Genomic DNA, 26,529 nt, shown 5'->3' with positions numbered 1-26,529 from the left:
GTTTTAATCTGCAATTCATAATCAATAAATTGTAGTAAGAGTCCACATCTGCACCTGAAATATCTTACTATATAAAACCTGGTTCTGAAATCTCTGTCTTACCATAATATAATCAATCTGGAACCTTCCAGTATTTCCAGGTCTCTTTCACATATAGAACCTTCTTTTACGACTCTTAAACCAAGTGTTAGCGGTGATTAAATTATGCTCTGTGCAATCTTCTACCAGGTGGCTTCCTTTTTCATTTCTTTCTCTCAGTCCATATTCATCTACTACTTTTCCTTCTCTTCCTTTTCCTACTATCGAATTCCAGTCCCCCATGACTATTAAATTTTCATCTCCATTAACTATCTGAATAATTTCTTTTATCTCATCATACATTTCGTCTATGTCGTCCTCATCTGCAGAGCTAGTTGGCATATTAATCTTGTACTACTGTAGTGTGTGTGTGCTTCGTATCTATTTTGGCTACAGTAATACATTCAGTATGCTGTTCATCCTAGCTTATCCATATTCCTATTTTTTTATTCATTATTTTAGCTACTCCTGCATAACCCATATTTGATTTTGTATTTATAACCCTGTATTCACCTGACCAAAAGTCTTGTTCCTCCTGCCACTGAACTTCACTAATTCCCACTATATCTAGCTTTAACCTATTCATTTCCCTTTTTAAATTTTCTAACCTACTTACCCAATAAAGGAATCTGACATTCCACGCTCTGATCCATAGAACACCAGTTTTGTTTCACCTGATAATGACGTCCTAAGTAGTCACCGCCCGGGGATCCGTATGGGGGACTATTTTACCTCTGGAATTTTTTACACAAGAGGATGTCATCATAATTTAACCATACAGTAGAGCTGCATGACCTTGGAAAAATAACGCTGTAGTTTCCTCTTGCTTTCAGCCATTTTGAATAATGTTACAAGGCCAGATCAGTCAATCATCCAGGCTGTTGCCCCTGCAACTACTAAAAATGCTGCTGCCCCTCTTCAGGAACCACATGTTTGTCTGGCCTCTCAACAGATATCCTTCCATTATGGTTGCACCTATGGTGTGGCTATCCGTATCACTAAGGCATGCAAGCCTCCCCACCAATGGCAAGGTCCATGGTTCATGTTAACTTATATCTATAAAATTTTCAAAATAACTGTAGCTTAGAAGTGATTCGTTGTGGAACTATAGCCATAAAATGACATCCTGTTAAGTGATGGTGCTTGGATATGCCTAACAATGCAGCGCAGCTAATTATCTTAATAATTTTATGGCGCTATGGTAGTTATGCATACAAGTAACTGATTTAATAGTCATGAAACATCAAAGAAAATGTGAATGAAACGTAAACTCTCTTGGATGAGAATTTAAAATTTACCTAGCTATGACTGTTCACTTGAAACCATTATCTTCAGCTAAGTTGATTATTAACTGCACTCCTTAGCATAACAGGTATTTGCTGTGGCAAGATAGTTTAAATGCGCACACATACACATGCTTGTCACCGATCGGCTGTCATTTTGTGGCTGTGGCACCATAATGGTACATTTCCGACCTTTGATTATTTGAGAAATTTTGTAGAATTTGAAATCCCCCTGCTCAGAAATGACTATCAGGTTGTTTTTCTCCCCCTCTGTGCATGTATATGTTCACTGTTGGACAGACACAACAAAAAGACTGCTAAACAAGTGAGCTTTCACCTCAGCCAAAAAGCCTTCTCCTGAATTATACAAAAAGCACACACATGTATTCATGCAACTGCACACATGACCACTGTCCACTGTCCACTGTCTCTGGCTGCTAAGGCAAAACTGTATGAAGAGTTGCATTTGCGTGAATATGTGTGTGTGTGTGTGTGTGTGTGTGTGTGTGTGTGTGTGTGTGTGTCTTCTCTAATTCAGAAGAAGGCTTGTTAGTCGAAAGCTTACTTGTTTAGCAGTCTTTTGTTGCGCCTCAACATTTCTACTGTATGGTAAGATGAAATCTATCCTTTTTATAATATTGTCGTTATTCCATCCTGGATTTTCCATTGTTTTAGATATTCACTCTGTGTCTTGTAGTTCCAACCCTATTTGATAAGTGTGTTGTAATTCTTTTGTGGGACTCGTGTTAGTCACCTTTTACAGTATTTGGTTTTTCCTATATCATATACATGATAACTTTTCTTCAGAAAGCATTGTAACATTGCAGGTGCAACAAATGTTTTTGGAAGTGTTGGGAAAGTAAATGTCGAGAGTTGGCGTTGCTGCATGACTTTGCGTGGACATAATGGTGATGTCCTGGATATGGCATGGTCTCCACATGATGCGTGGCTTGCGTCTTGTTCTGTTGACAACACAGTGATTGTGTGGAATGCTCTTAAGATGCCAGGTAATAACAATGATTTATACATTTCATACACAAAGTTTTGAAACACGAAGCAGTCCGTTGCTTCATAAATAGGCAACTACTTGAACTATCGTTTGTGGTAAATATGTGTAAAGGTACCTCATAGGCTTTTGGAAAACAAATTAGATGAAAATAAACCAACTTAGAGGAGTTCCTCTTATTAAGGTTGTTTTTTGTTTTAATAAATCCAGTCTCCTGAATTAAATGTAGTTCACAAACAAATAATCTTAGAATATTGAATAATATGCAGATTTTTGTGGCATTACAGAATCACGCAATTGTCAGATGATAGGTAATTTCTTGTTTATAAGGTAGTGCTCAGATGAGAGTTGGTCCTACAAATATATGTTCTGAAAAGCGTGGCATGTTAAAACAGATGAAAACCTGATCATATCATAAGCAACAGAAAATAATTTTTGCTTGTGAAGAATAAATATTAATGGCGTATGTCTTATATATAGCGGAAATTAATGGTTAAAAAGTTGTACTATAGTTCTGCCTTCTGTAAGACATCTTTAATTTATTTTTTTCTGCACCTGTACGTGTTTCAGCACATTATCGCACCTTCAATGGACCATTTATTTGATTGTGTCATTTAAAAATAAGCAATATCTTGTATTGATAATGCCACAGGCACTCTTAACATTACGCTCTGCTGGTTTAAATAAGAAGTTAATATTTGACTTTTATTTATTTTGCAGATGAATTAGTTGGAACTCTAATTCAGTACATATTATCTAGTCAGTATTTTATCAGATAATAGTGAGAATAAGATAACGTGAATTCAACCAATGGAAAATCCTGAATGGAATGTAACAATAACATGAAAAGGATATTTGCTCTACTCACTATGTAGCAGAAATGCTGACTCGCAAATAGGCTCAACAAAAAGACTGTCAGGAAGTGAGCTTTCAGCCAACTAAGCCTTCATCAGAAAACACACACACACACACACACACACACACACACACACACCTGACAACAGTCTCTATATTCATGTGTGTGTGAGTTGTGAGTTGCATTTGTGTGTGTGTGTGTGTGTGTGTGTGTGTGTGTGTGTGTGTGTGTGTGTGTGTGTGTGATTTATTTCTGATGAAGGCTCACTTCCGGAGAGTCTTTTCGTTGTGCCTATCTGCAACTCAGTGTCTTCACTATAATGTGAATTCTTCACTTTGTTGTTGAATAAAGGGGCCCTGTGTTCTTAGACATAAATAAAATCCTGACAACATTTGTGTATGACTTCCCACTTATTTCTTTCCAGCCCAGTGGACAGATTAACAAATTTTAACAAACTTTGATTTGCTTTTGCAGATTAATCCAATTTCAAATCTTGATTTTACAGCCATCTTCATACAGTATTATGCAGAGAACTGGAAAACAATGTGCTGCTTGATATTTTATTTTAATATATTAGCTTATTTCAGCTTATTGCCTTCATCAGTACATGTCCTGATGTTGAAGGGTCATATGTCAACTTAATATTATTTTCAGCAACGTTTTAAAATTGTCAATAATTTGCTGTTGTACATACATTATTACATAATTTTTTGGAAGCTAACAGTTGTAGGAGTTCAAGTTTGGCATCTAGTCGTTTCCTCAAAGATATTTCAACATACAATTTATTCAGCATAACTTCATACAACTACTGCCATCGTATATCTTCAACAATTACTAACTAACTGTGCTGACACAGCCACTTTAGTATGTATATTAATGTAACAAACACAAGCTTACAATTGTTTTATTAAAACAGTTACTTTAATTACCTTAAAATGAAAATTACGTATTCACAAATATTCTGGTGCGACATTAGGCTTTACAAAAAGAAGGAAAAATATTTGATTTTCTGTGCAAACTTTCATGAAATGAATCTCTTTATGAAATTACTGTCAAGGTGCTTAATTATTTGAATTACTCTCATTTACAGAGGCTTCAATGCTGTAGCCAAATTATTTACTGCACCTAATTATTTTATGAGCTGTGTTGAAGGTCATGATCTAAAGAACACTTTACAGTTTCAGTAATCAGACTGGACATTACTAAGTGTTTTTTATGGGACTTTATTTTTGTTAATTTTACAAAATTGTATTATCCAAGTGAAAATTCATCATTCTGGATTAGGAGTTACCATCCTAACAAAACAGGAAGATACATGCATGAAAATTCAAAGTATTGTATTTTTGTAAATAAACTAGAATGACTGACTTGTCATTTGTGAGACATTTAGTAATCACAGATAGTATCAAATAAAGAATAATAACTGTGGAATAATTTCACTTAGGTTTAAATATAAGATAATGTGATAAAAGATACAGTGTATCGAGTAATATATTAAATATCATACATCAAGGTGATTTGTAAACATATGTATCATATACTTCAATATTTGAGTCTCAGTCCATTACAGTACACACTCCTACAGCCTATTATAGTTTTTTTTGTATTTTCTGTCTGTTTTTTAAATTGTTAAAGGTATAGATAACAATAGATACACAATTGTGGTGATTAACAGTTTCCTGCCTGTGATAGTGATACTCAAAGCAAGGCAGTTTCTTCATCAGCTTATGTTAGGAATAAGAGAATGCATAGAATATTTTCATGAATTAAGTCCCCAGTTTTCGTCTTCTTACAGAAATGGTAGCAGTACTGAAAGGTCATTCTGGACTAGTGAAGGGTGTTGCATGGGATCCTGTAGGCAAATATATGGCTTCACAATCTGATGACAAGACATTGAGGGTTTGGAGAACAGCAGACTGGAAAGAGGATTCAGTCATCACTGAACCATTTGAAGAGGTTTTTATCTCTTAAAATTATAATTTTGCACAAATATTATTCTACGAATTTTCATGTTAGTATGAATGTTGAATTCAATGGCTGGTAACGTACTGGTGTCCTTATTTAAGTAATTACATTGTAGAAATACTGCTCCTTGTTTTATATCTGAGAGGGTAGAACATTAACAGTATTAGATCATAAATGTGTCCAAGAAACTCCTACTAGGAATTCAATTTTTAACTCTACCAAATCAGAAGGTATCATTTTAGGATGGAGCCAGATTTCAAAACCTGTTGATTGTTTCACTGTGGCTTTCTGAATAATCTGTTCGTTGATTGGCATATTTTCTTTCCCTTTGTTTATGTAACTGACACAGCTATTTGAAATAGGGTGCTGTGATTGAGGTAATGAATGTATGCCATTTGAATGAAATAAGGTCAAATGTAACTGTACTGTTGCATATTGCAACAGCATTGCCGGCAAGGCTAAGGAACATTGTTAATTGAATTTGATCATCTCAGTGTTATCTGATACATAAAATGAACACTAGGAATACAAGAATATACTCAAACCCTTACTCCTGGAGTACATTAATAATTTGATAAATAAAGTAGATACATTTTATGTATATTATTTCAGGATACTGCTGCTATTTTCTGAAGATTGATTGTAGAGTTGTGTAGTTAGGTGATAAGTTTATTTCGGCAAGTTTATTTCGGCTGCAGGTGATCTGCAGTTAAAATGTGCTATTAATATATACAATTTTTATGTTATATATCTGATTGGTTTAGTAACAGTGTGTCGAATACTTACTTTCATATCTCATCATGGACATTGTGGCTGTCAAATTTTGCTGCTTATTGTATTTTGTAGTTGAAATTTTCCTTTTTTATTAATTTTTGACAGCTTCACTTCACACAAGCCAATTATATTGTATTGTTACATATTAATTTTTTTATCGGTACAGTTATGTGGTGGTTATATATTCTTTGTATCGGTATGTATGAGTATTCTTTGCATATCATGTTATTTTTTACCACGTCCTAAAATTTTGACAAAATTTTCAATAAAATTTTTATGCTTGAGTTAAGTCAGTTCGTTTAGGATCTTCTCTGGGCATTTTTGTATATGTAGTGTCTATTTCTCTTTCTTCTAAAAGGGTCATTATTGGGCCTTTTGGTATTATACGTAGGATTTTCATTGTGTGCTCAGACTGCTTTATGTTTTGGGTTTCTGTTTTCACATGGCAGAAAAATTTTGAGAGATTTGTGTCATTCTTTCAGGTGTGTTCTCGATATCTGATCAGAAAATTTCATTCTGTTTGGTTTACATAGAATTTTTACTATCATTAAAATTGATTTGATATAGTCCTGGATACTTGTGTGTTGGTATTTTTGTTTTGCTGGCGTGGATTTGTGTTTTTATGTTATCTCACTGTAGTATTTTTAAGCCCATAACTTACCAATTTTTAAAAAAAATTATGTTCCAAAAAATGATTATTTTTTTACTAATGAAAACATCCTTTAATGAATGGCAGCACTTATAGATATATGAAGACAACTTAGAAAGCTCAAAATAATGAGTTACAAAGTTTTGAAAATAACCAACAATAAAATCCCATGTATATTTGGGCACTGAACTTTGACTGAAATATAGTGAAACTTGAATTCATTTTTTAGTCCTGTGAACATAAACTTTGGAGGAGTTGTGTGGAGCACAGTGGATGTGTTTCATGTTGTACCACTGGTGAGCACTTATCACCCTGCTGACGAACTGTCATCACTTTCAGTCTCTAATGAAGTAACATCATATTCTTCTTCACTTTCTGAGCTGCTAAACTCAGTGTCAAATTCAGGCATGCTATAGCAAATATTTTTTGAAAACATTGCTTAAACAACAATATAGGAGAAAGCGCAAAGTTTGTTGTCAAATATCCAAAGCTGCACACAGTAAAGATGATGTCTAATAGCAACCACATCAACCAAAACAGGACAGCCAGGCTACCAATGTAGTACCGGGTGCTCTCTAGTGGCTGAACATGAAACTATTGTGTTGAAAGAGATATAAGCAGAGTCTTATATTTTCAAAGCTCTCTTGTTAACTTGCCTGAGTGTATTTGGGATTATAAGTTTCTGTTAAAATAATAAAGTCGAGGTAACTTGACGTTTTATGTTAAGAATTTAGTAATGAATTTAATTTGTCTGATATATTTCCTATGTATGTATGTGGTTTTCCATCTTGTTGGCGTTTTTTTGTGTTAGTTTTATGTCAGCATTAATATAAAATCAGTTGTAATGATTGCAAGAAATTCTATATAAGCCAGACAGGATGAAATTTTCTGTATATTGAGTGCAGTCCAGCAATAGAGATACAAATCCCTCCACTTTTTTTGCCCAGTTGAAAACAGAAAACCATAATAAAACTAATTTTATCATGCAATGAACATTCTGCATATAATACCTAAAGAAGAAAGAAAACTGGCATTCTGTGGATCAGAGTGTGGAATGTCACATCCCTTAATTGGGCAGGTAGGTTAGAAAATTTGAAAAGGGAAATGGAAAGGTTAAAGTTAGATATAGTGGGAATTAGTGAAGTTTGGTGGCAGAAGGAAGAAGACTTCTGGTCAGGTGAATACAGGGTTATAAATACAGAATCAAATAGGGGTAATGTAGGAGTAGGTTTAATAATGTATAGCATAATAGGAATGTGGGTAAGCTACTACAAACAGCATAGTGAACGCATTATTGTGGCCAAGATAGATACGAAGCCCACACCTACTACAGTAGTACAAGTTTATATGCCAACTAGGTCTGCAGATGACAAAGAAAGTGGTGAAATGTATCATAGATAAAATAAATTATTCAGATAGTGAAGGGAGATGAAAATTTAATAGTCATGGGTGACTGGAACTCGGAAAAGGAAGAGAAGGAAGCATAGTAGGTGAATATGGAATGGAAGTAAGGAATGAAAGAGGAAGCATCCTGGTAGAATTTTGTACAGAGCATAACTAAATCATAGCTAAGATGTGGTTCAAGAATCATGAAAGAATGTTGTATACATGGAAGAAGCCTGGAGATACTGGGAGGTCTCAGATAGAGTATATAATGGTAAGACAGAGATTCAGGGACCAGGTTTTAACTTGTAAGACATTTCCAGGGGCAGATGTGGACTCTGACCACAATCTATTGGTCATGAACTGTAGATTAAAACTGAAGAAACTGCAAAAATGTGGGAATTTAAGGAGATGGGACCTGGATAAACTGACTAAACCAGAGGTTGTACAGAGTTTCAGGGAGAGCATAAGGAAACAATTGACAGGAATGGGGGAAAGAAATACAGTAGAAGAAGAATGGGTAGCTTTGAGGGATGAAGTAGTGAAGGCAGCAGAGGATCAAGTAGGTAAAAAGACGAGGGCTAATAGAAATGCTAGGGTAACAGAAGAGAGATTGCATTTAATTGATGAAAGGAGAAAATATAAAAATGCAGTAAATGAAGCAGGCAAGAAGAAATACAAATGTCTCAAAAATGAGATCGACAGGAAGTGCAAAATGGCTAAGCAGGGATGGCTAGAGGACAAATGTAAGGATCTAGAGACATATCACTAGGGGTAAGAGGATCTAGAGACATATCACTAGGGGTAAGATAGATACTGCCTACAGGAAGATTAAAGAGATCTTTGGAGAAATGAAAACCACTTGCATGAATATCAAGAGCTCAGATGGAAACCCAGTTCTAAGCAAAGAAGGGAAAGCAGAAAGGTGGAAGGAGTATATAGAGGGCCTACACAAGGGCGATGTTCTTGAGGGCAATATTATGGAAGTGGAAGAGGATGTAGATGAAGAAGAAATAGAAGATATGTTACTGTGTGAAGAGTTTGACAGGGCACTGAAAGACCTAAGTTGAAACAAGGCCCCGGGAGTAGACAACATTCCATTAGAACCACTGACAGCCTTGGAGAGTCAGGCCTAACAAAACTCTACCATCTAGTGAGCAAGATGTACGAGACAGGCAAAATATCCTCAGACTTCAAGAAGAATATAATAATTCCAGTCCCAAAGAAAGCAGGTGTTGACAGATGTGAAAATTACCGAACTATCAGTTTAATAAGCCACAGCTGCAAAATACTATCACGAATTCTTTACAGACGAATGGAAAAACTGGTAGAAGACGACCTCGGGGAATTCCATAGAAATGTTGGAACACATGAGGCAATACTGACCTTAAAACTTATGTTAGAAAATAGATTAAAGAAAGGCAAACATTTCTAGCATTTGTAGACTTAGAGAAAGCTTTTGACAATGTTGACTGGAATACTGTCTTTCAGGGGTAAAATACAGGGAGCGAAAGGCTATTTACAATGTGTACAGAAACAAGATGGCGGCTATAAGAGTAGAGGGGCATGAAAGGGAAGCAGTGGTTTGGAAGGGAGTGAGACAGGGTTGTAGCCTTTCCCCGATGTTATTCAATCTGTATATTGACCAAGCAGTAAAGGAAACAAAAGAAAAATTCGGAGTAGGTATTAAAATCCATGGAGAAGAAATAAAAACTTTGAGGTTCACTGATGACATTGTAATTATGTCGGAGACAGCAAAGGACCTGGAAGAGCAGCTGAACAGAATGGACAGTGTCTTGAAAGGAGGATATAAGATGAACATCAACTAAAGCAAAATGAGGATAATGGAATGTAGTTAAATTAAATAGGGTGATGCTGAGGGATTTAGATTAGGAAATGAGACATTTAAAGTAGTAAATGAGTTTTGCTATTTGGGGAGCAAAATAATTGATGATGGTCGAAGTAGAGAGGATATAAAATGTAGACTGGCAATGGCAAGGAAAATGTTTCTGAAGAAGAGAAATTTCTTAACATTGAGTATAGATTTAAGTGTCAGGAAGTCGTTTCTGAAAGTATTTGTATGTAGTGTAGCCGTGTATGGAATTGAAATGTGGACGATAAATAGTTTAGACAAGAAGAGAATAGAAGCTTTTGAAATGTGGTTCTACAGAAGAACGCTGAAGATAAGATGGATAGATCACGTAACTAATGAGGAGGTTTTGAATAGAATTGGGGAGAAGAGGAGCTTGTGGCACAACTTGACTAGAAGAAGGGATTGGTTGGTAGGGCATATTCTGAGGCGTCAAGGGATCACCAATTTAGTATTGGAGGGCAGCATGGAGGGTAAAAATCGTAGAGGGAGACCAAGAGTTGAATACACTAAACAGATTCAAAAGGATGTAGGTTGCAGTAGGTACTGGGAGATGAAGAAGCTTGCACAGGATAGAGTAGCATGGAGAGCTGCATCAAACCAGTCTCAGGACTGAAGACCTCAACAACAACAACAACAACAACAACATCCAATAATGGCCCTTTTAGAAGAAATAGAAACACACACACAAAAACCCCTAAGTGAACAGAGTGATCTTAAACATAAAAATTTTATTAAAAGTTTTGTCAAAATAGGTATCATGATAGGGAAAGACTATTCATACAAACCCGCACAGAGAATCTATAAGCACTATGTAATTCCATAGATGAATAAGATAAATGTGTAATGATACAACATCATCGACTTTGTCAAGGAAAGCTGTCAAATTTATAGAAAACAAAAATTTAAACCAAAAATTACTCAGCAACAACATCCTTTGTTGAGAAAAGAACATATATAAACAAAACCAACTCATTCTGCACTACAAATCTGATACATGGTCTTGTTTGACAGCCACAATGTCAATGATGAGATATGGAAGTAAGTACTTGAACATTACTTTAAAAAAATTGCAATGTGCTGGTATAATATACATAAAATGTCACTACAAGATAACTACTACACTTCAAGCCCTGAGTAATACAAAATCGTACCACTATTGATAACTAAAGTGTTGAGTTTAACTGTGGAGAACATACATAAACTCTTCTTCTTCTTTCGAATAAGCCATTTGGAGGGTACGATGAATCAACTTTTGCTACTCTTTGTTGTATTAGATTTCCTTAGTTTCCAAATTTCTTTCATCCTTTTAGACTGTTGTTCCCTTTCTTCTTGGGTCCACTATTGTCTAGTTGTTTTCTTTCTCTCCTGAAATTCTGCCTTTTGAACTGCCTTTCTGAAATATGTTCTGTTTTCTATTGTGTTTATTGCAATTCCAGCATTTTCTATGTCCTTTTCAATCTCTTATGAACTATGCGGGCTTGGATTTGTAGCTATTGAGTAATGTGAATATCCACTTGGTCAATCTGTTGTTATCGATTCTGAATATATGTCCAAAAAACTGCAGCCTCCACTTCCTCATTACATCAGTTAGTTTTTCAGTTTTCAAGTATAGCTCTCTGTTTGTTTATCAAATTATTTGTTGCTTGCTTAAGGTAGGTTTCAGGATGCTCTGACTCATCCTTCGCACACTGCTGTAGACCCCCAGAATCCGAATGCCTACTTTTAATTTCCTTACATAAACTCTGTGTGTCGCCTTTGTCGAAAATACCTATTTGGCATTCAGATAAAACCCAAATGTTGAATCAGATTCCAGTTGATCTTGAGAGAAGTGTGTTATCTAATTATGCATTACAAAATCTTCAGTGAGTGGCTTCCAGACTCTTGTTTTAACATATGTATACATGTGGAACTTAAAAATTTTGGTTCTTATTATTAATAATAAAGAGGGAATGGCAACTGGATCATATATTTATGGGTAATTTTCACCATCGTGAAATCTACAGTGTCAAAGTTTTAAGGGGTGAAGACTCAGGGTCAGACTACTATGTTCTGAAGATCAAAATAAAATTAACACCAATGGTAAAGAAAAGATCTCAGAAAAAAACTAGAAGAAAATTTGACCCAACCATCTCAACAAAAAATGAGGAAATACACTAGGAAATCAGGCGAAGGATCTATCAACTATAATACGCTAGTAGAATTAACAACTAAATTAAAATCCATAGCAGAAGAGTTGGCTCCAATAAATCCTAGGAAGAAACATGAGTGGTGGAATGAAGGCATTAGAAAGAAGACACCAAGCTTGGATAAAGCATCAAGTCCAAAAGTCTGAAGAATCACATCTAGAACTTATTAAGCAAAGAAAGTCAAATCATAAAATCATCAGACAGACAAAACACAAACATCTTAAAATACCATAGAGAAGATAGAAGAAAACTTCCAGAATAAACAGTCAAGAGATTATTACAAAACCTATGGGAGATATCTTAAAAAGTATGAGTTCCCAACATTGCTGCTGAGAGATAAGTCAGGAAAGTTGGGGCATAGTAATCAAGAAAATGCAGAGATCCTTGCAGAGACTTTCAATAAACTTTTAAATTGTGATGGCCCACTGGAAACATTTCAAGTAGACACTGAAGCACCTATTTTAACCACCCCAGAGCTAATAGACCCTCCAACTATCAAAGAGGTAGAGGTGCAATTCAGGAACAAAAACATTACAAGGCATGTGGTGAAGACTATGTATTTGCAGAAATCTGGAAGAATGCTGGAAAATGTGTGGCCATAAATTCCACCAACATCTAATTGAAATGTGGATCACAGAGAAAATTCCAGAGCACCGGACCTCAGGAATAATACATCAATTGTTCAAACAAATTTCGGGCTTGCAGCCAGGAAAATTTTAAAATTCAAATCCATCCATCATTTTTTTTTAAGATAATTAAAGAGGAATAATCCTTCTGGACTGCACATACAAAATTTTCTCCCGCATAATTTACAATAGGATCAAAGACATTCTGGAACAACAACTTGGAGAATACCAAGGATGATTTTGACCATACAGAAGTTGCGCAGACCAAATTCTTAGCCTGAAACTAATAATGGAGTGTTACAAGTGTAGAAGCAAACAGTTATTCATCCCATTCATAGATTTGGAAAAAAAACTTGTAATAGTGTTCATAGGAACCACACTTCTAAAAATCCTTAGATCATATGGCCGCCATCTCACACTGGCAAAACTCATTCAGCTAACTTTAACTAACACAAATTCAAAGGTCAAATTTAGAGGAGAAATGTCAAAAGCTTTCACAATAAAAACAGGACTCAGACAAGGTGATGGATTGTCCCCTTTGATTTCCAATGTGGCCCTCGATTACATCATGACAATCTGGCAAAAAGAAAATCCATGTAAAATCAACATTGGAGGAAAATCAGCAATAAGAGCGAACTGCCCTGGGTTTGCTGACAATTTATCTCTCTCAGCCCTTGACATAGAAGTAGTTCATGCTCAGATCACAAGTTTCCAGAAAATTGCTTCAAATATGGGAATCTGAAACCATGCCCATGAAACCTGTATGCATAGATAAAATCTTCATAAATGATGAATCAATTAACATAGTTCTACAGTTCAAATATCTTGGAGAAATTATTTTGTACTCCTTGGGTGAGAAAGCAACATGGATAAATAGAACCAACAGAATTAAAAAAGCACAATTTCTAACCTGGTCAACATATAATAAGAAATGCCCGTTAGTAGACACTACGATCCAACATTACAAAACTGTAACTCTCCCGGAAGCAACTTATACTTGTGAAAGTCTGTCCCAATCACCAGCACAATGAAAAAGAAAAGAATCTCATATTTCTTTCATGTCTTATGACTGCCTGATAACAGGATTTTAAAACAACTAGTGATGAGAAGTCTCGGAAAGAAGACAGGAGGACAGTGGACCAAAGAAATTCAACAAGGTCTTGAAGCAGTCGGACTTAGAATTACTGATGCAGAGAACAAAAACAAAATTAACACTCTCCTTATGAATAATAAATTTTCAGCAGAAATGATGCACAGAAGACTGGTAGATATTTCAGACAAGTTAAGAAAATTGTGTTTGGAACAAATGAAAAATACTGGACTGTGCACAAAAAGCAAGTAGTCCAATCTTCAAAGAGAAAGTGAACATGGAATGTGGTTCAATGTGGCCAATCAAGTTAGTAATAATAATAATAAATTGCTGTTATTCTTGCACTGGAGAAAACTTGCAAAATACTTCTGACATGCCTTCCTGTCCACATCTAAACCTACTGCTTCAAAATTGCTATTAACTAAAGGAAATCGTTTTAAGATGTCAGGTCATGACAGGAGTAGTATGTAGAATTTATTAAATATTTAGCTGTTGAAGCTGGAACATTGTCATTGCTCAGTGAGAGGTTTGGGACTTAATAGAAACTATAGAACTAAACACAGATTGATGTGTCGTATCCTTGTTCTGCTTTTGTGGCCTCATTGGACCACTTCAGTCAGAAATTTTCTGATCATCATCATCAATAAGTTTTCTTTCCGAATTGCCCAGTACCTTTTCATGTGCTCCATCCTTTTTTATCATTCCTCATCTGTAAATACTCCTTGTATTTTATATTGTTTGACTGTTTTTAATTTGAATCATATTTTTAGGTTTTTCAGGGGTCCTCACACCTGTGACCAAAAAAGAGAGATTCTTTTTTTCCCATATAGTGTCTGTAATTGGCTCCGATTCATTGTACATCACTTTATTTGGAGCAATCTGCCATTGTCCATCTTTTTGATATTTCTTAATAATACACGTTATGGGTATTTTTTCCCTGCTTTTGGGATTATGTCAATTCTACTTTTCTAAGTGACTTTGAAAGGAGTTTCATTTCTGTTGAATCGCCATCCTGTAATGTTTTAAGCCTTGGTTAATAGACTTTTTTTGTTGTATGTAGATCATGTTAAATTTAAGCTTTTTGAGCAGTGTTTTCCATGCTAGCGCATCTGGACCTGCACCTTGCTAATGGTTCTTATGGTCATCAAGAAATTTAAGATTTGAAGACGATCTCTTAGAAGATTGAAGTGGCCATCTGAAAATAAAAATAGACAACTTAAATGTGAACACAAGTGTGTGTTCTGAAATAAATTATAATATTATAAAGATCACTGTTTTTCCTATGACAATGTCCCAAAAAATGTTATCAGTTTATTAGTTCTTTATTCCGATGCAGGTTTCTCATCTTTGTGTGTTATAATTTCTCCTAGGTATTTAAATTATTTCTCTATTTTTACTTTCCTGTTATTTACTGTTATGTGGTTGATTACTAGTGGATCTGCTCAGTCTTTTTGAATGGTATCTGGAATCCTATTGATTGTTGTTATTTTGTAGGCTTGTTATTGGATTTCTGTCTTGTTGACTGTTATTAACTAGGAACACCAACTCATCTGTGAATCCCAAGCAGTTTAAGTTTATTTGGTCTTTCTTGGTTCCAATTCTTATGTTTTGAGCATTTTCCTTGTACCATTATGGTGATTAACTGTCTCCCTGTCTTAACCCTATTTTAATCATAAATGGCTCAGATGTTTCTCCTCTGAACTTTACTTTAGAGTTGGTATTTTTTTGAGTTAATTTTATCATATTTATTAATTTGGGATGGCATCTCTAATTCCTTTGTATCTTCATCATTGAAGAACTGTGAATATAATCATAAGCTTTTTTGAAGTTTACCAAGGTTACAACTTCCTGTTTTTTTCCCTTCCTTTATAATAATCCATTACCAATTTCAAATTGATTATTTGTTCTGGCTAGCTTCTCCAAGACATAAATCCTCCTGGCATTATCCTAGTTCCAGTTCAAGTTGATATTTACAAAGATTATATAAAATTCTTCTATTGACTTCATATGTGTTATCCAAAAGGAAAATTACTCTGCAGTTGTGTGGATTTTGTTTGTCTCCTTTTTTGTGTAGTGATTGGATTATAGCTGCAGTCCAATGTTCAGATAGTGCTTTGTTGTTGCAGATTTTCTCTGTGTATTGGTGTAGCGATATCTTCACTGATTCTACTGCATATTTCCAAAGTTTCACTAATATTTGGTGTTCTCCACTTGCTTTGTAGTTTTTGAGCTCTTTCAAAGCTTTGTAGACTTCATGGATTGTGTATGGGTTTATATTTTCCGCTGGTGTTTTAATAGGAGTATCTGTGTTTATTTGCAGTAGTTTACATTTTAGTAACTTGTTTAATGTCCCTGCTAAAATTTCTGTATTTTTCCAGTCGCTTTCGGGCATCTTATTATTTTTATCTTTTTACATTAATATTGGAGAGTCACACCATTGTAATTGTCTGCTAAATATTTTGTAGTAATCCTGTCTGCTAAATATTTTCTAATAATTCCTTGAGTTTGTTTTCTGATTATTTGTTTCTATCATTAGAAGCATGGTGGCCTTTCACCGCACATCTATCTTAGATTTTCCCTATGTTCCTAGCTCACTGTGACCATCTGCTAAGGCAGTGAGGTTCTTCCTTGTGCACTTACTTCCACCCAAAGCTGTTGGTTCTGTTGTGCAAGCAGATAGCTGCCTATTATGGTCACTGGCATTGGTGTGGTGCAGTATCTTGGTTCCTAGCAAGGCTTCCATTGACCTGGCATCGCCCTCATTCTTGTTCTTTTTCTTGTGGAGTCAATATCGATTACAGCCCCCATGACAACGCCGCTATGAATATTCCACATGGTGATGCACTTCGCACCAAGGATCTCATCAATAAGTTTCAAGACTCCCCCATGCCATGCTGTCTTTATACTTTCTACACAGCCCGGTGTGTAAATTTGTGATGTACGCCATGGGAAATTCCATCTGTGTTGATGCCCAAATGAGTTCTATTGGAGTTCGAATTTAGCCACCAAGCTTCCATCACTGGCCCAACCTGCACCTTGCCACATGCTACTGCCACTCCAGCCATGTGACATGATCACCGAGCTGACTGCATGCTCCCAAAGCTGAATGCTGCAACACGAATCAGTGTGTGCAATTCATGGAGATGCGACCACTGGTGACCCAGCTCCCAGCACTAGACTCCATGCTGATACCCACACAGACCTCTGCATGTGCTGCCACTGCCATTCACGGCTGAGATATGAATGGGAATGTGGATTGCGGAGGGAGGCATGCCAGGGTAGTCTGTGCTGTTGTGCACTGTGCCTACCTAGTGAGCATCAGACCTGGATTTGAATTCCGGCCTTGGTAAACATTTTCATTCATCACTTGAGTCTGCATCTATACATTATAGATGCTTGAGACTTAGAAAGATCTCTGGAATCATATATAGTTTCACAGACAGCTGTGACATCGCATGCCTACTGCTCTGTCACCAACGCTGCCAGCCTCATCAAAAGGATCCCTGAGGTGCTGCTAATGACACCACCAGCCGACCTGCAACACATTGCCTAGCAACTGTGGGTATACGACATCCTCACCTGACTCAGTGCCAACTTGGCAATGCTGCAGGCAGCTGTGACTCATCTCAACCCTGACCGCTGCCATCACCGCAGCCCCAGCCACAGATGCAGTGACGGCTACAACAACTGCTGCAGGTCTAACTGTTCTGCTGACACCTCTAGCAATATGGCCAGCCTCTGCTGATACCACAAACACTTCAGCCCAGATGCTGCAAACTACAGGGAACCGTACTCTTGGCACTCAGACCCATACAGCTGCTGGGATAAGGTGTGCCCAGCTGCTGCTCGGTCTCCCAGCACTTGTTTGTTTGCAATGGTTGCTCTGCCATGCCATTCCTGATAGATACCAGGTCCAAGTTGCTTCCTGCAGAAGCTCATATGGGGCAATGGTGCTGCCTCAGCTATTCTCCTGATGGCAGTAAATCTCCACCATTGCCACAGCATATATTGTCATATCGTAGACCATGGCCTGTAACAGAACCTTCCCTGGACCTTCACTGACATTGCTGTTACAGACCCATTATCTGAGTGGACTTCATCAGACACTATCATCTGCTCCCTGACTTAGCCAGCGACTATCTCATTGGAAGCGATACTGGGAAGACAATGAAATGCGTCACTCATTCTGCTGTTTTCTTTAGTGTGAAGCATGTGGAATATTCTGGCCCATAAGCTGACCCCTGACACAATTTCCTGCTCTCACAAACTCATTCAGTGCACCAAGGGAGATCTGCACTTCAACTGCCCACTACACCAACACCTCTCCTGGTCCACCTATCTTCTGCCAGTTAAAGGCCCTACCACCGCACCCAGGTCACCAAGGCCAATTTTGATGAGCTACTCATTGCTGGCCTATTGCATTGTACAAAGAGCCTGTGGGTGTTCGCCCCCCCCCCCCCCCCCCCCCCACCTTACCAAGAAGGGGGATGGCTCCTGGCACCTATGCAGTGATTACCATCTCTGATTGGTAACGAGTACCACTCCTACATAATAACAACAAAATACTAGTTAGGGCTACAATTTTTGGCACAATCAACTGTGTCTAGGCTTTCACCCCTATTTCTAGTTGCAACCGAGGACATTTAAAAGACCACCATCATTACAACATTTGGTCTCTAAGAGACCACGTTTATGACCTGTGGCCTCCATAATGCTGCCCAACATTACAGCATTCGTGGACGGTGTCTTTTGATGCTTGCCTGCTGTTTTGCTTACTTGGACAACTTGCTCATTTTTTCCACGTTGCCCGAGGAACATCACAAGCACCTCTGGAGTATTTTTGAATGCCTCCAGGATCATCAAAACAGCAAAGTGCATTCGTGGTGCCAGTTGAGGTGGTATTCCTATGTATTATCATCTCCACCGCCAGATGGTGACCCTGCCTGACAAGGTACAAGCTGTCCTCTATTTCCTATGCTCAGTGACATTCAAGGACCTCTGCCACTTCCTTGGCATTTTAAACTACTTCTGCTGCCATCTGAGAAATACTGCTGATATGCAAGAGATTTTCATTCAGTGCTGCCCTTCATGTGGTCAAAACAATGGGAAACAAGCTGGTGCAGTGGACACCGCAAATGGAAGACAATTACACCACAAAGAGCAACCTGGCGGACACATTCGCCCACCCCCAATCCACTGCCCTGCTTGCCAGCTTGGTCTACGCCTGCCAGACACTCATCAGCACTGTCCTGCAGGAGCACACTGACTACATCTGGCAGCCATTCACTCTCTTCGCCAGCAAGCTCTCTGCTGTTCAACAGCATTGGAGCACATACGAAAGGGAGCTCCTCGCCATCTACAAGGCAATCAGATATTTCCAGCTGTTTGAGAAGGCCCATCACTTCATGGTATTTATTGACCACAAATCTATGATGTCTTCCCCATCAAAAAACACTGATCTGTGCTCCCCACATCAATTCCAGCAGCTGTCATTCAACTCCATATTTACTACTGACATATGCCATGTTACTGGTATTGACAGTGTCATTGCCAACTGCCTCAGCCGCATCTGCGCTGTCAGTTCATCCTTGGAATAAGAGACATTTAGCAATGACCAAGAGCAAGACCCGAAACTCACCCACCTTTGCCTAGATGCTGCATCCAGACTCCACTTTCAGTGTACATCCACTCCCGCTCAAACAACAGCAACTAGTGTGATGTATCCACTGGCTCACCAATCCCATTCTTGCCTGCTGCCTTCTGAAAGCCCGCATTCTACCTGTTAGACAATGTGATGCACTCCACTGTCTACATGTCTGTTGCTCTGGTGATGCAGTATTTTGTGTAGTCAGGTATTCAGAGGGACTGTAAGAGCTGAACCTGCACACGCCTCACCTGTCAGTGCGTAAATATTGGCCCCATGTAGATGTCCACATTACCATTTTTCCAGACTTTGTGCATGTTCGTGTGGACTTTGACAACCATCTACTTTTCTCTGACTGCTGCCGTTGCCTCTCATGCTGGTGGACAGATTCACCAGCTTCTCTGAGGCAAGGCCAATACTCGACATCATCACCACCACGGTAGCCACCACCTTTATCTCCACGTGGTTGCCCGTTTTGGCTGCCCCTGCTATGTCACAGTGGACTACAAGTGCCTATTTACATGTGCCTGACAGACTTCTGTAGGACTGAAATGCACCTAACATTGAGCTACCACCTAGCTGCCAATGGCTCGATGGAACGGTTTCACCTGTTTGAAGCACACTCTCAGCTATCATAACAGCAGGTGGAATACTGTCATGGTGCTGGTATTTATCAGCCTCCTTGTTGTTCACAGGGCTAAACTTGAGACATCAGCTACTGACCTCATTTACAGCTAGCCTCTCGCTGTGCTGAACGACTTCCTGGAGCCTGCCAACTGGCTCATGGATGACGTCATCCGCGGGTTTGTCATTGGCTTGCAGGATTGCATGGCTCATCTGCTGCCAACCCCCTGCCCATCCGTCCTCAAGCACTATGGCAGATGTAAAGGATTCATTCATAGAAACCTTGTCTCGTGCTATTCTGTGAATTGACCCTTGTCAGCTCCCACTTTGCATGCACTGCCATGCCCAGACTAGGTCCTGAAGTGTGACTCCAAGACATTTATCCAACATCTTCATGGCACCCCTACCAGCAGTTTGATTGATAGACTGAAGCCCACCTATATGCTGCCTGATCTCATGCAGCCCAGTCTGACTACCATCTTTGACTGAGCGAGGTGGTTTTGTGGTTAGCACACTGGACTCACATTTGGGAGGATGATGGTTGAAACACATGTGCAGCAATCCTGACTTAGGTTTTCTGTGACTTCCCTAAATCACTCTATGCAAATGATTCCTTTGAAAGGGCACAACTGACTTCCTTCCCTAATCCGATTGGATCGATGACCTTGCCATTTCGTCCCCTCCCCTGAATCAACCAACCAACCAACCAACCAACTACCATCTCTGTGCAAATCTCATAGGTGACCACTTCCAACAACAGTGGTGCCACTGCAGCCAATGCCAGTGCTGACACCATGACAAGTGTCCCGCCACCAAAGACCTCGAGATGCTAGCCTACCACACTACGGCCAAGGACACTGTGGGAAACCCACCATGCTACATCAGTGCTGGCCCTATCCCTGACCCACTGGTCATTGACAACACAGACATCAGCACCCTTGACATGTAGGATGCCCCTGCTCCTATGCCTGTCCTACAGCCTACGCCTAACTCGGCAATTTCACCTTGACAGCAGGTTAACATCCCCCCATCCAGCCCCCCCCTCCCCATCCCCCATTCCACCGCCACCACCGATGCTGCATGCCACTTCTACAATAGTGTTATTTCATCCTTTTCCAGCACCACATCCTTGATCAGCTGCTGCTCATCCTCATACTGGAGGCACCAGCCAAGCCATTCATGCTCACAGTGCCTGGCGCATGTGCTGTCAATGGCCAGAGTCTACTATCGGCCTGCCAGCCTATCCTCGCAGCCACACCCGGCAACACCTCTGCGCTCTTGCTTCTACAGCCCCAAGCTGGCAACTGCGCCTTGCGCCTGCCCACTGCTGCAAGCACAGCACTGAACACAGCTCAGGCTGGCCCCGCACTCTCCACCCTGCACTGCACCAGGTACTGCACCACTGTTTGCTGTCATGGAGCGGACTAGCACACTTGACCGCCAGCCACCCCACCCACCTCACACCCAGCATCCTAACACCTGACACCCGCCTCCATTGCATGGCTGACACCTGCAGTGTTGACCGCTCTGCTCATGTCCTCAACACTGATACAGTACACAGTCCCCACCCCTCACCCCCCACCCCCCACCCCCCATCATTGGTAGCAGCCTTCACCATCACCAACTCGCTCACCATCTGAGCTCCACTCTCATGAGGGGCAGGTGGGCCCTCGTGTGGCAGTCCTTCCCCGCACATGTGTCTTAGCATATCTGTACATTCCTACTTCACTATGACTGTCTCCTAACACAGCAAGTTTCTTTCTTTGTACGTATACTTCTGTCACAAGCTGTCGATTCTGTCGTGTGACCGGATACCTTCCTACTACAGTTGGTGGCTACAGGACAGTAGCTCAGTTCCTAGCAAGGTGTTCGCTGATCTAGCCCCACCCTTAGTCCTGCCTTTCTCCTCGTGGCATCACATTGACTTTGGCCCGGCGACAGCGGTGGGCCGAACACACTATGTGGTAACGTGCTTTGCTCTGAAACTTTCATCTTGAGTTTCATGACTCATCCGCACCACACCATCTCTACATCGTCTATACAGCCCAGTGAGTAAATCAGTGACTCGTACCACAGGACATTCTGATTGGCGCATATTAGTACCCACATGAGTGCTATTAGAATGCCGAGTTGTGCCTGTCACTGCTGGCACACTCATTGTTCAAATCCTGTCCAGACCACGTCTTCCGCAAGAGACAATTAATTCTGTGCATTGCATTGTAAAAATTTGTTGTTGTACTGGCAATACTCAGGGACGAGGTAGTGACTTTGTTCGATGTTCACTAGTTCTAGTGTGCCATGCCTTTGTTCAGTGCCACCACATCAGTGACTCTCTTGAATATTTGTTAATTTTAAAACCATTTCATGCTTTTCTTTTGTAGTAATTTAGTCATTAAATAAATGTTTTGTTTATTAACCACTTGTGAACACTTCCTATTATGCCGCATTTCACGGTTTAGTAAGATAGGTAGGAAAACTTTCGTACAGAAGTGTACACACAAAAAAGAACATCATAGAGAACTGCCTAACTGCTTCACAAAACTGCTTCCACAAACTGGTTTGGCACTGGCCATTATACGGGATGGGCAAAATAAAACTGTCCCAGAAAATATTTACAAGATTGACATAGAATTGACCCTTGTTAATGAACTGGAAAACTGCATATCACAGAAAATACTGGAAAACATAAATTTGATACACCAGTCGGTTGCTGTCACATGTCTGTGCATTTGCAGCTCCCACTTGCTCTGTCCCAGTACACAGTTGTGTTACTGTGTTTGAGTCAGTGAGGGGAGATGACATATTTAGTGACCAGTTGTATTGGCACAAAATTGTGCTCACAATAACATACTTCTTATAGCCATTTCTAGTATTCACCCAAAATTCTAACATACAACAAAAGGTTAGCTGAAAAAGCTGCTATTGCTTCTGTTTCTTGGAAGTGTGATAACAGGCGTGAACCTAGTGATTATCTGAAATTTCAGTGAACTTAGTATTAGACTTAGAACTTCATTGTGTGCTAAGTTGTGTTGCTTGCTACTGTATAAACTGGTGTTCTCAGTGAGGTATGTATTTAGTATCTTCTTTCTTGCTTTCTCATCACTGAAAAAAATATTTTAATATATTATATTTAGTCTAATAATACTGTAAATTGTAGTGTTACAAAGTGCTTACAACATGTCAGTTCACTTTTGTTTTATTTATTTGTATTTTTTCTTAAATTTTTAGTGTGGAGGTACAACACACGTCTTGAGGCTCAGCTGGTCACCAGATGGTCAATACTTAGTATCAGCACATGCCATGAACGGTGGAGGTCCCACTGCTCAAATTGTTGAACGTGAGGGATGGCGGAAAGATAAGGATTTTGTTGGACACCGAAAGGCTGTCACATGCGTTGTAAGTTTACTACATTTTCCTACAGTAGGAATAATTCGTTTCTTATTATACACTCGTGCTCAGAAGTTAGGGATAATTGCATAGTGTGGTGCCACACAATGTGGCACTACACAAAACTGGCGCTAATAGCATAGTCACATAGGAAACAAACATGACACAGATTGGTAAGTCCACGGTATTGGTGATAAGTTTAGAAAACCATCCCGAAACACATGTGCTACAAAACGCCACTGTTTCCTGCGCATGTACCCCAACATCAATATTGGATATGATAACCACACACACTTCCACAGGCCACACAATGGGTTGGCATACTCTGGATCAGGTGGTCGAGCGGCTGCTGGGCTATAGCATCCCATTCTTGTACCAGTGCCTGTCAGAGCTCCTGAAGTGTTGTAGGGGTTTGAAGACATGCAGCGATACGTCAACTGAGAGCATCCCAGACGTGCTCGATGGTGTTTAGGTCTGGAGAACAGGCAGACCACTCCATTCGCCTGATATCTTCTGTTTCAAGGTACTCCTCCATGATGGCAGCTCGGTGGGGCTGTGCGTTATCACCCATCAGGAGGAAGGTGGGACCCACTGCACCCCTGAAAAGGTGGACATACTGGTGCAAAATTATGTCCCGAAACCCCTGACCTGTTACAGTTCCTCTGTCAAAGACATACGGGGGTTACGTGCACCAATCATAATCCCACCCCACACCATCAAACCACAACCTCCATACAGGTCCCTTTCAAGGACATTAAGGGGTTGGTATGTGGTTCCTGCTTCACGCCAGATGAAAACCTGGTGAGAATTGTTGTTCAGACTATACCTGGACTCGTCCGTGAACATAACCTGGGACCACTGTTCCAATGACCATGTACTGTGTTCTTGACACCAGCCTGTGACCAGGGGTCAGTGAATGCACCTTGCAGGTCTCCAGGTGAATAAACCATGTCTGTTCAGTCGTCTGTAGACTGTGCATCTGGAGACAACTGTTCCAGTGGCTGCAGTAAGGTCCTGAGCAAGGCTACCTGCAGTACTATGTTGCTATCTGTGAGCACTGATGGTGAGATATCAGTCTTCTTGTGGTGTTGTACACTGTGGACATCCCGTACTGTAGCGCTTGGGCATGTTTCCTGTCTTCTGGAATCGTTGCCATAATCTTGAGATCACACTTCGTGGCACACAGAGGGCCTGTGCTACAACCTGCTGTGTTCGACCAGACTACAGTCGCCCTAGTACTCTACCCCTCATAACATCATCAATATGTGTTCTTTGAGCCATTTTCAAGACACAGTCACCATTAGCATGCTTGAAAGCGTCTGCACTCTTACTTGGTGCACTGTACTCTGACATGCACCAACACACCTCTGTGTATGTGGACTGCTGCCAGCGCTACCGTGCGATCACCGAAGGTCAAATGCACTGCATGGTATTACCCCGAGGTGATTTAAACCCACAAACCACCCACCAGAGCGTTGTTTCAGCATGTATCAGCAGCATCCTTAATTTATGAACATGAGTGTAGTACGTAATAAATTATGAGTCTGAATTACTGACCATTACTTACATTCAGTAGGTGAAATGTGTATTACAGCTGATACACACATATAAAAGAGTGACTCACTACCTGGCTCGTGGCATTAATAGTTTCTCCTTGGGAGAGGAGAGGGAAGGTTGGGAGAAGGTTTAATAGAAAGGGCAGTGTAAAAAGGCACCATCTATAATGAGCAGGGTTTATACACTTCGGGACAACTGGAAAATCTGGAAAAAAACCAGGAATTTTTTCATCCAGCAAGAACCTTGAATCTTTAGAAATCTGGAAATTTTTTATTGTTTTAGTTCTCAGTTAAATTTTTGTAATTTTAACTGGTAAGAACTTAATGCAGCAATGAATCTATAAATGAGAGAATAACACCAAAATAAAACTTTAGTTGCATATAAACGTGCCATTTACAACAACAAAACACAGTGCATGCACATTTCTCTGCTGACAGTGAAATGTGTCAAAGGCTTTAGCACGAATCCCATGCAGTACTTTGTAACAACAAACTGCTTTCGATGAGCATGACATCACAACTGTTTGCAATTCTAAAAGTTTGTGGGAAAATATTACAAATGGCAGTGTGAGAAGCTTTAGTTTTCAAAGTAAATTTCCTTTTAAGCAAGATGAATTGTGTTATGTTTGAGGATGTGCAATGAATTTCTTAAATCACAGAATGTTTGACTCACATTCAAAACTTAACACTATGGGGACCAGTCACTTGGAAAAGTTTTGGACCCAGAAGACAAGCGATTTATGCCATTATTTATAATTTATCTGAGACATTTGTCTTTGATGTTTCTTAAAGGGTAACACGTGCTAAAAAAGACAAATCTTCAAGGTGAGTTTTTCGTATTTATTTTAGTTCTTTCATAGATTACGAATTATCAGTGACAATGGTAAATAAAATTATCATCCTTCCAAAAAGAAGTATGAGATGAGGTCTTGAGCAATTTCACATTTAATTGGCTTTTCTGTGGAAAAATAGAAGCGATCGACGGAACATGTATTCAGCCAGGTAACCCATGAAAGGAAATGTTTGGTCCACAGCAGTGAAATTTATAATTTTGCATGTCAGAAAAATTCATCAGCTGCAATTTAAACTGTGCTTTTAGGATCATGCGTAACCACACCATCATAAAAAAAACTGCAAAAAATTTTTGACCACCAGTATTATATGTGAGAGTTTAGCTTTTCTGGTAACTGTACTGCATATATATTAATTTAAATCATTAACATTTCCTATTTGTGTGTTTGCACTAGTTAACAGTGATGTTGCTATTTGCTGACGACATTGTGTATCTTATGGTCCGAATATCTGCTGTCATTGGCTGGCAATCATGTGACACGAGCTACGATTGGCTGACAAAAGCGTATCAGGCAGTGAAATCTCAATTTCAGTGCTTTTGAATTGCTGTATTTTGTGGAATTCTTGTTTATACTTTCATAATACTAAAATATGCACTCTTCGTGTCCTGAACACCTCTCCAAAATATGTAGGTTTTTGCTAAAACAGTATGAAGGCTTTCACGACCGGATGACATATCTTCTGGTAAACCTTCCGG

General features: G+C 39.3%; 1 protein-coding gene across 1 annotated transcript in view; it reads left to right on the top strand.

The window, feature by feature from the left end:
- LOC126203468 (protein HIRA) overlaps positions 1-26,529 on the top strand; it is a 242,211-nt gene that overhangs the window by 61,628 nt on the left and 154,054 nt on the right. Inside the window, exons 5-7 of the mRNA XM_049937786.1 lie at positions 2,189-2,368; positions 5,019-5,179; positions 23,266-23,433. Of these exons, the coding sequence (XP_049793743.1) occupies positions 2,189-2,368; positions 5,019-5,179; positions 23,266-23,433 (509 nt within the window). The remainder of the gene's footprint in view (positions 1-2,188; positions 2,369-5,018; positions 5,180-23,265; positions 23,434-26,529) is intronic.

The sequence above is a fragment of the Schistocerca nitens genome, chromosome 9 (assembly GCF_023898315.1).
Source record: "Schistocerca nitens isolate TAMUIC-IGC-003100 chromosome 9, iqSchNite1.1, whole genome shotgun sequence".
Classification (NCBI taxonomy): domain Eukaryota; kingdom Metazoa; phylum Arthropoda; class Insecta; order Orthoptera; family Acrididae; genus Schistocerca; species Schistocerca nitens.
Note: the sequence above shows the minus strand (reverse complement) of the source record. Positions and strands in the feature narration are given on the sequence as shown.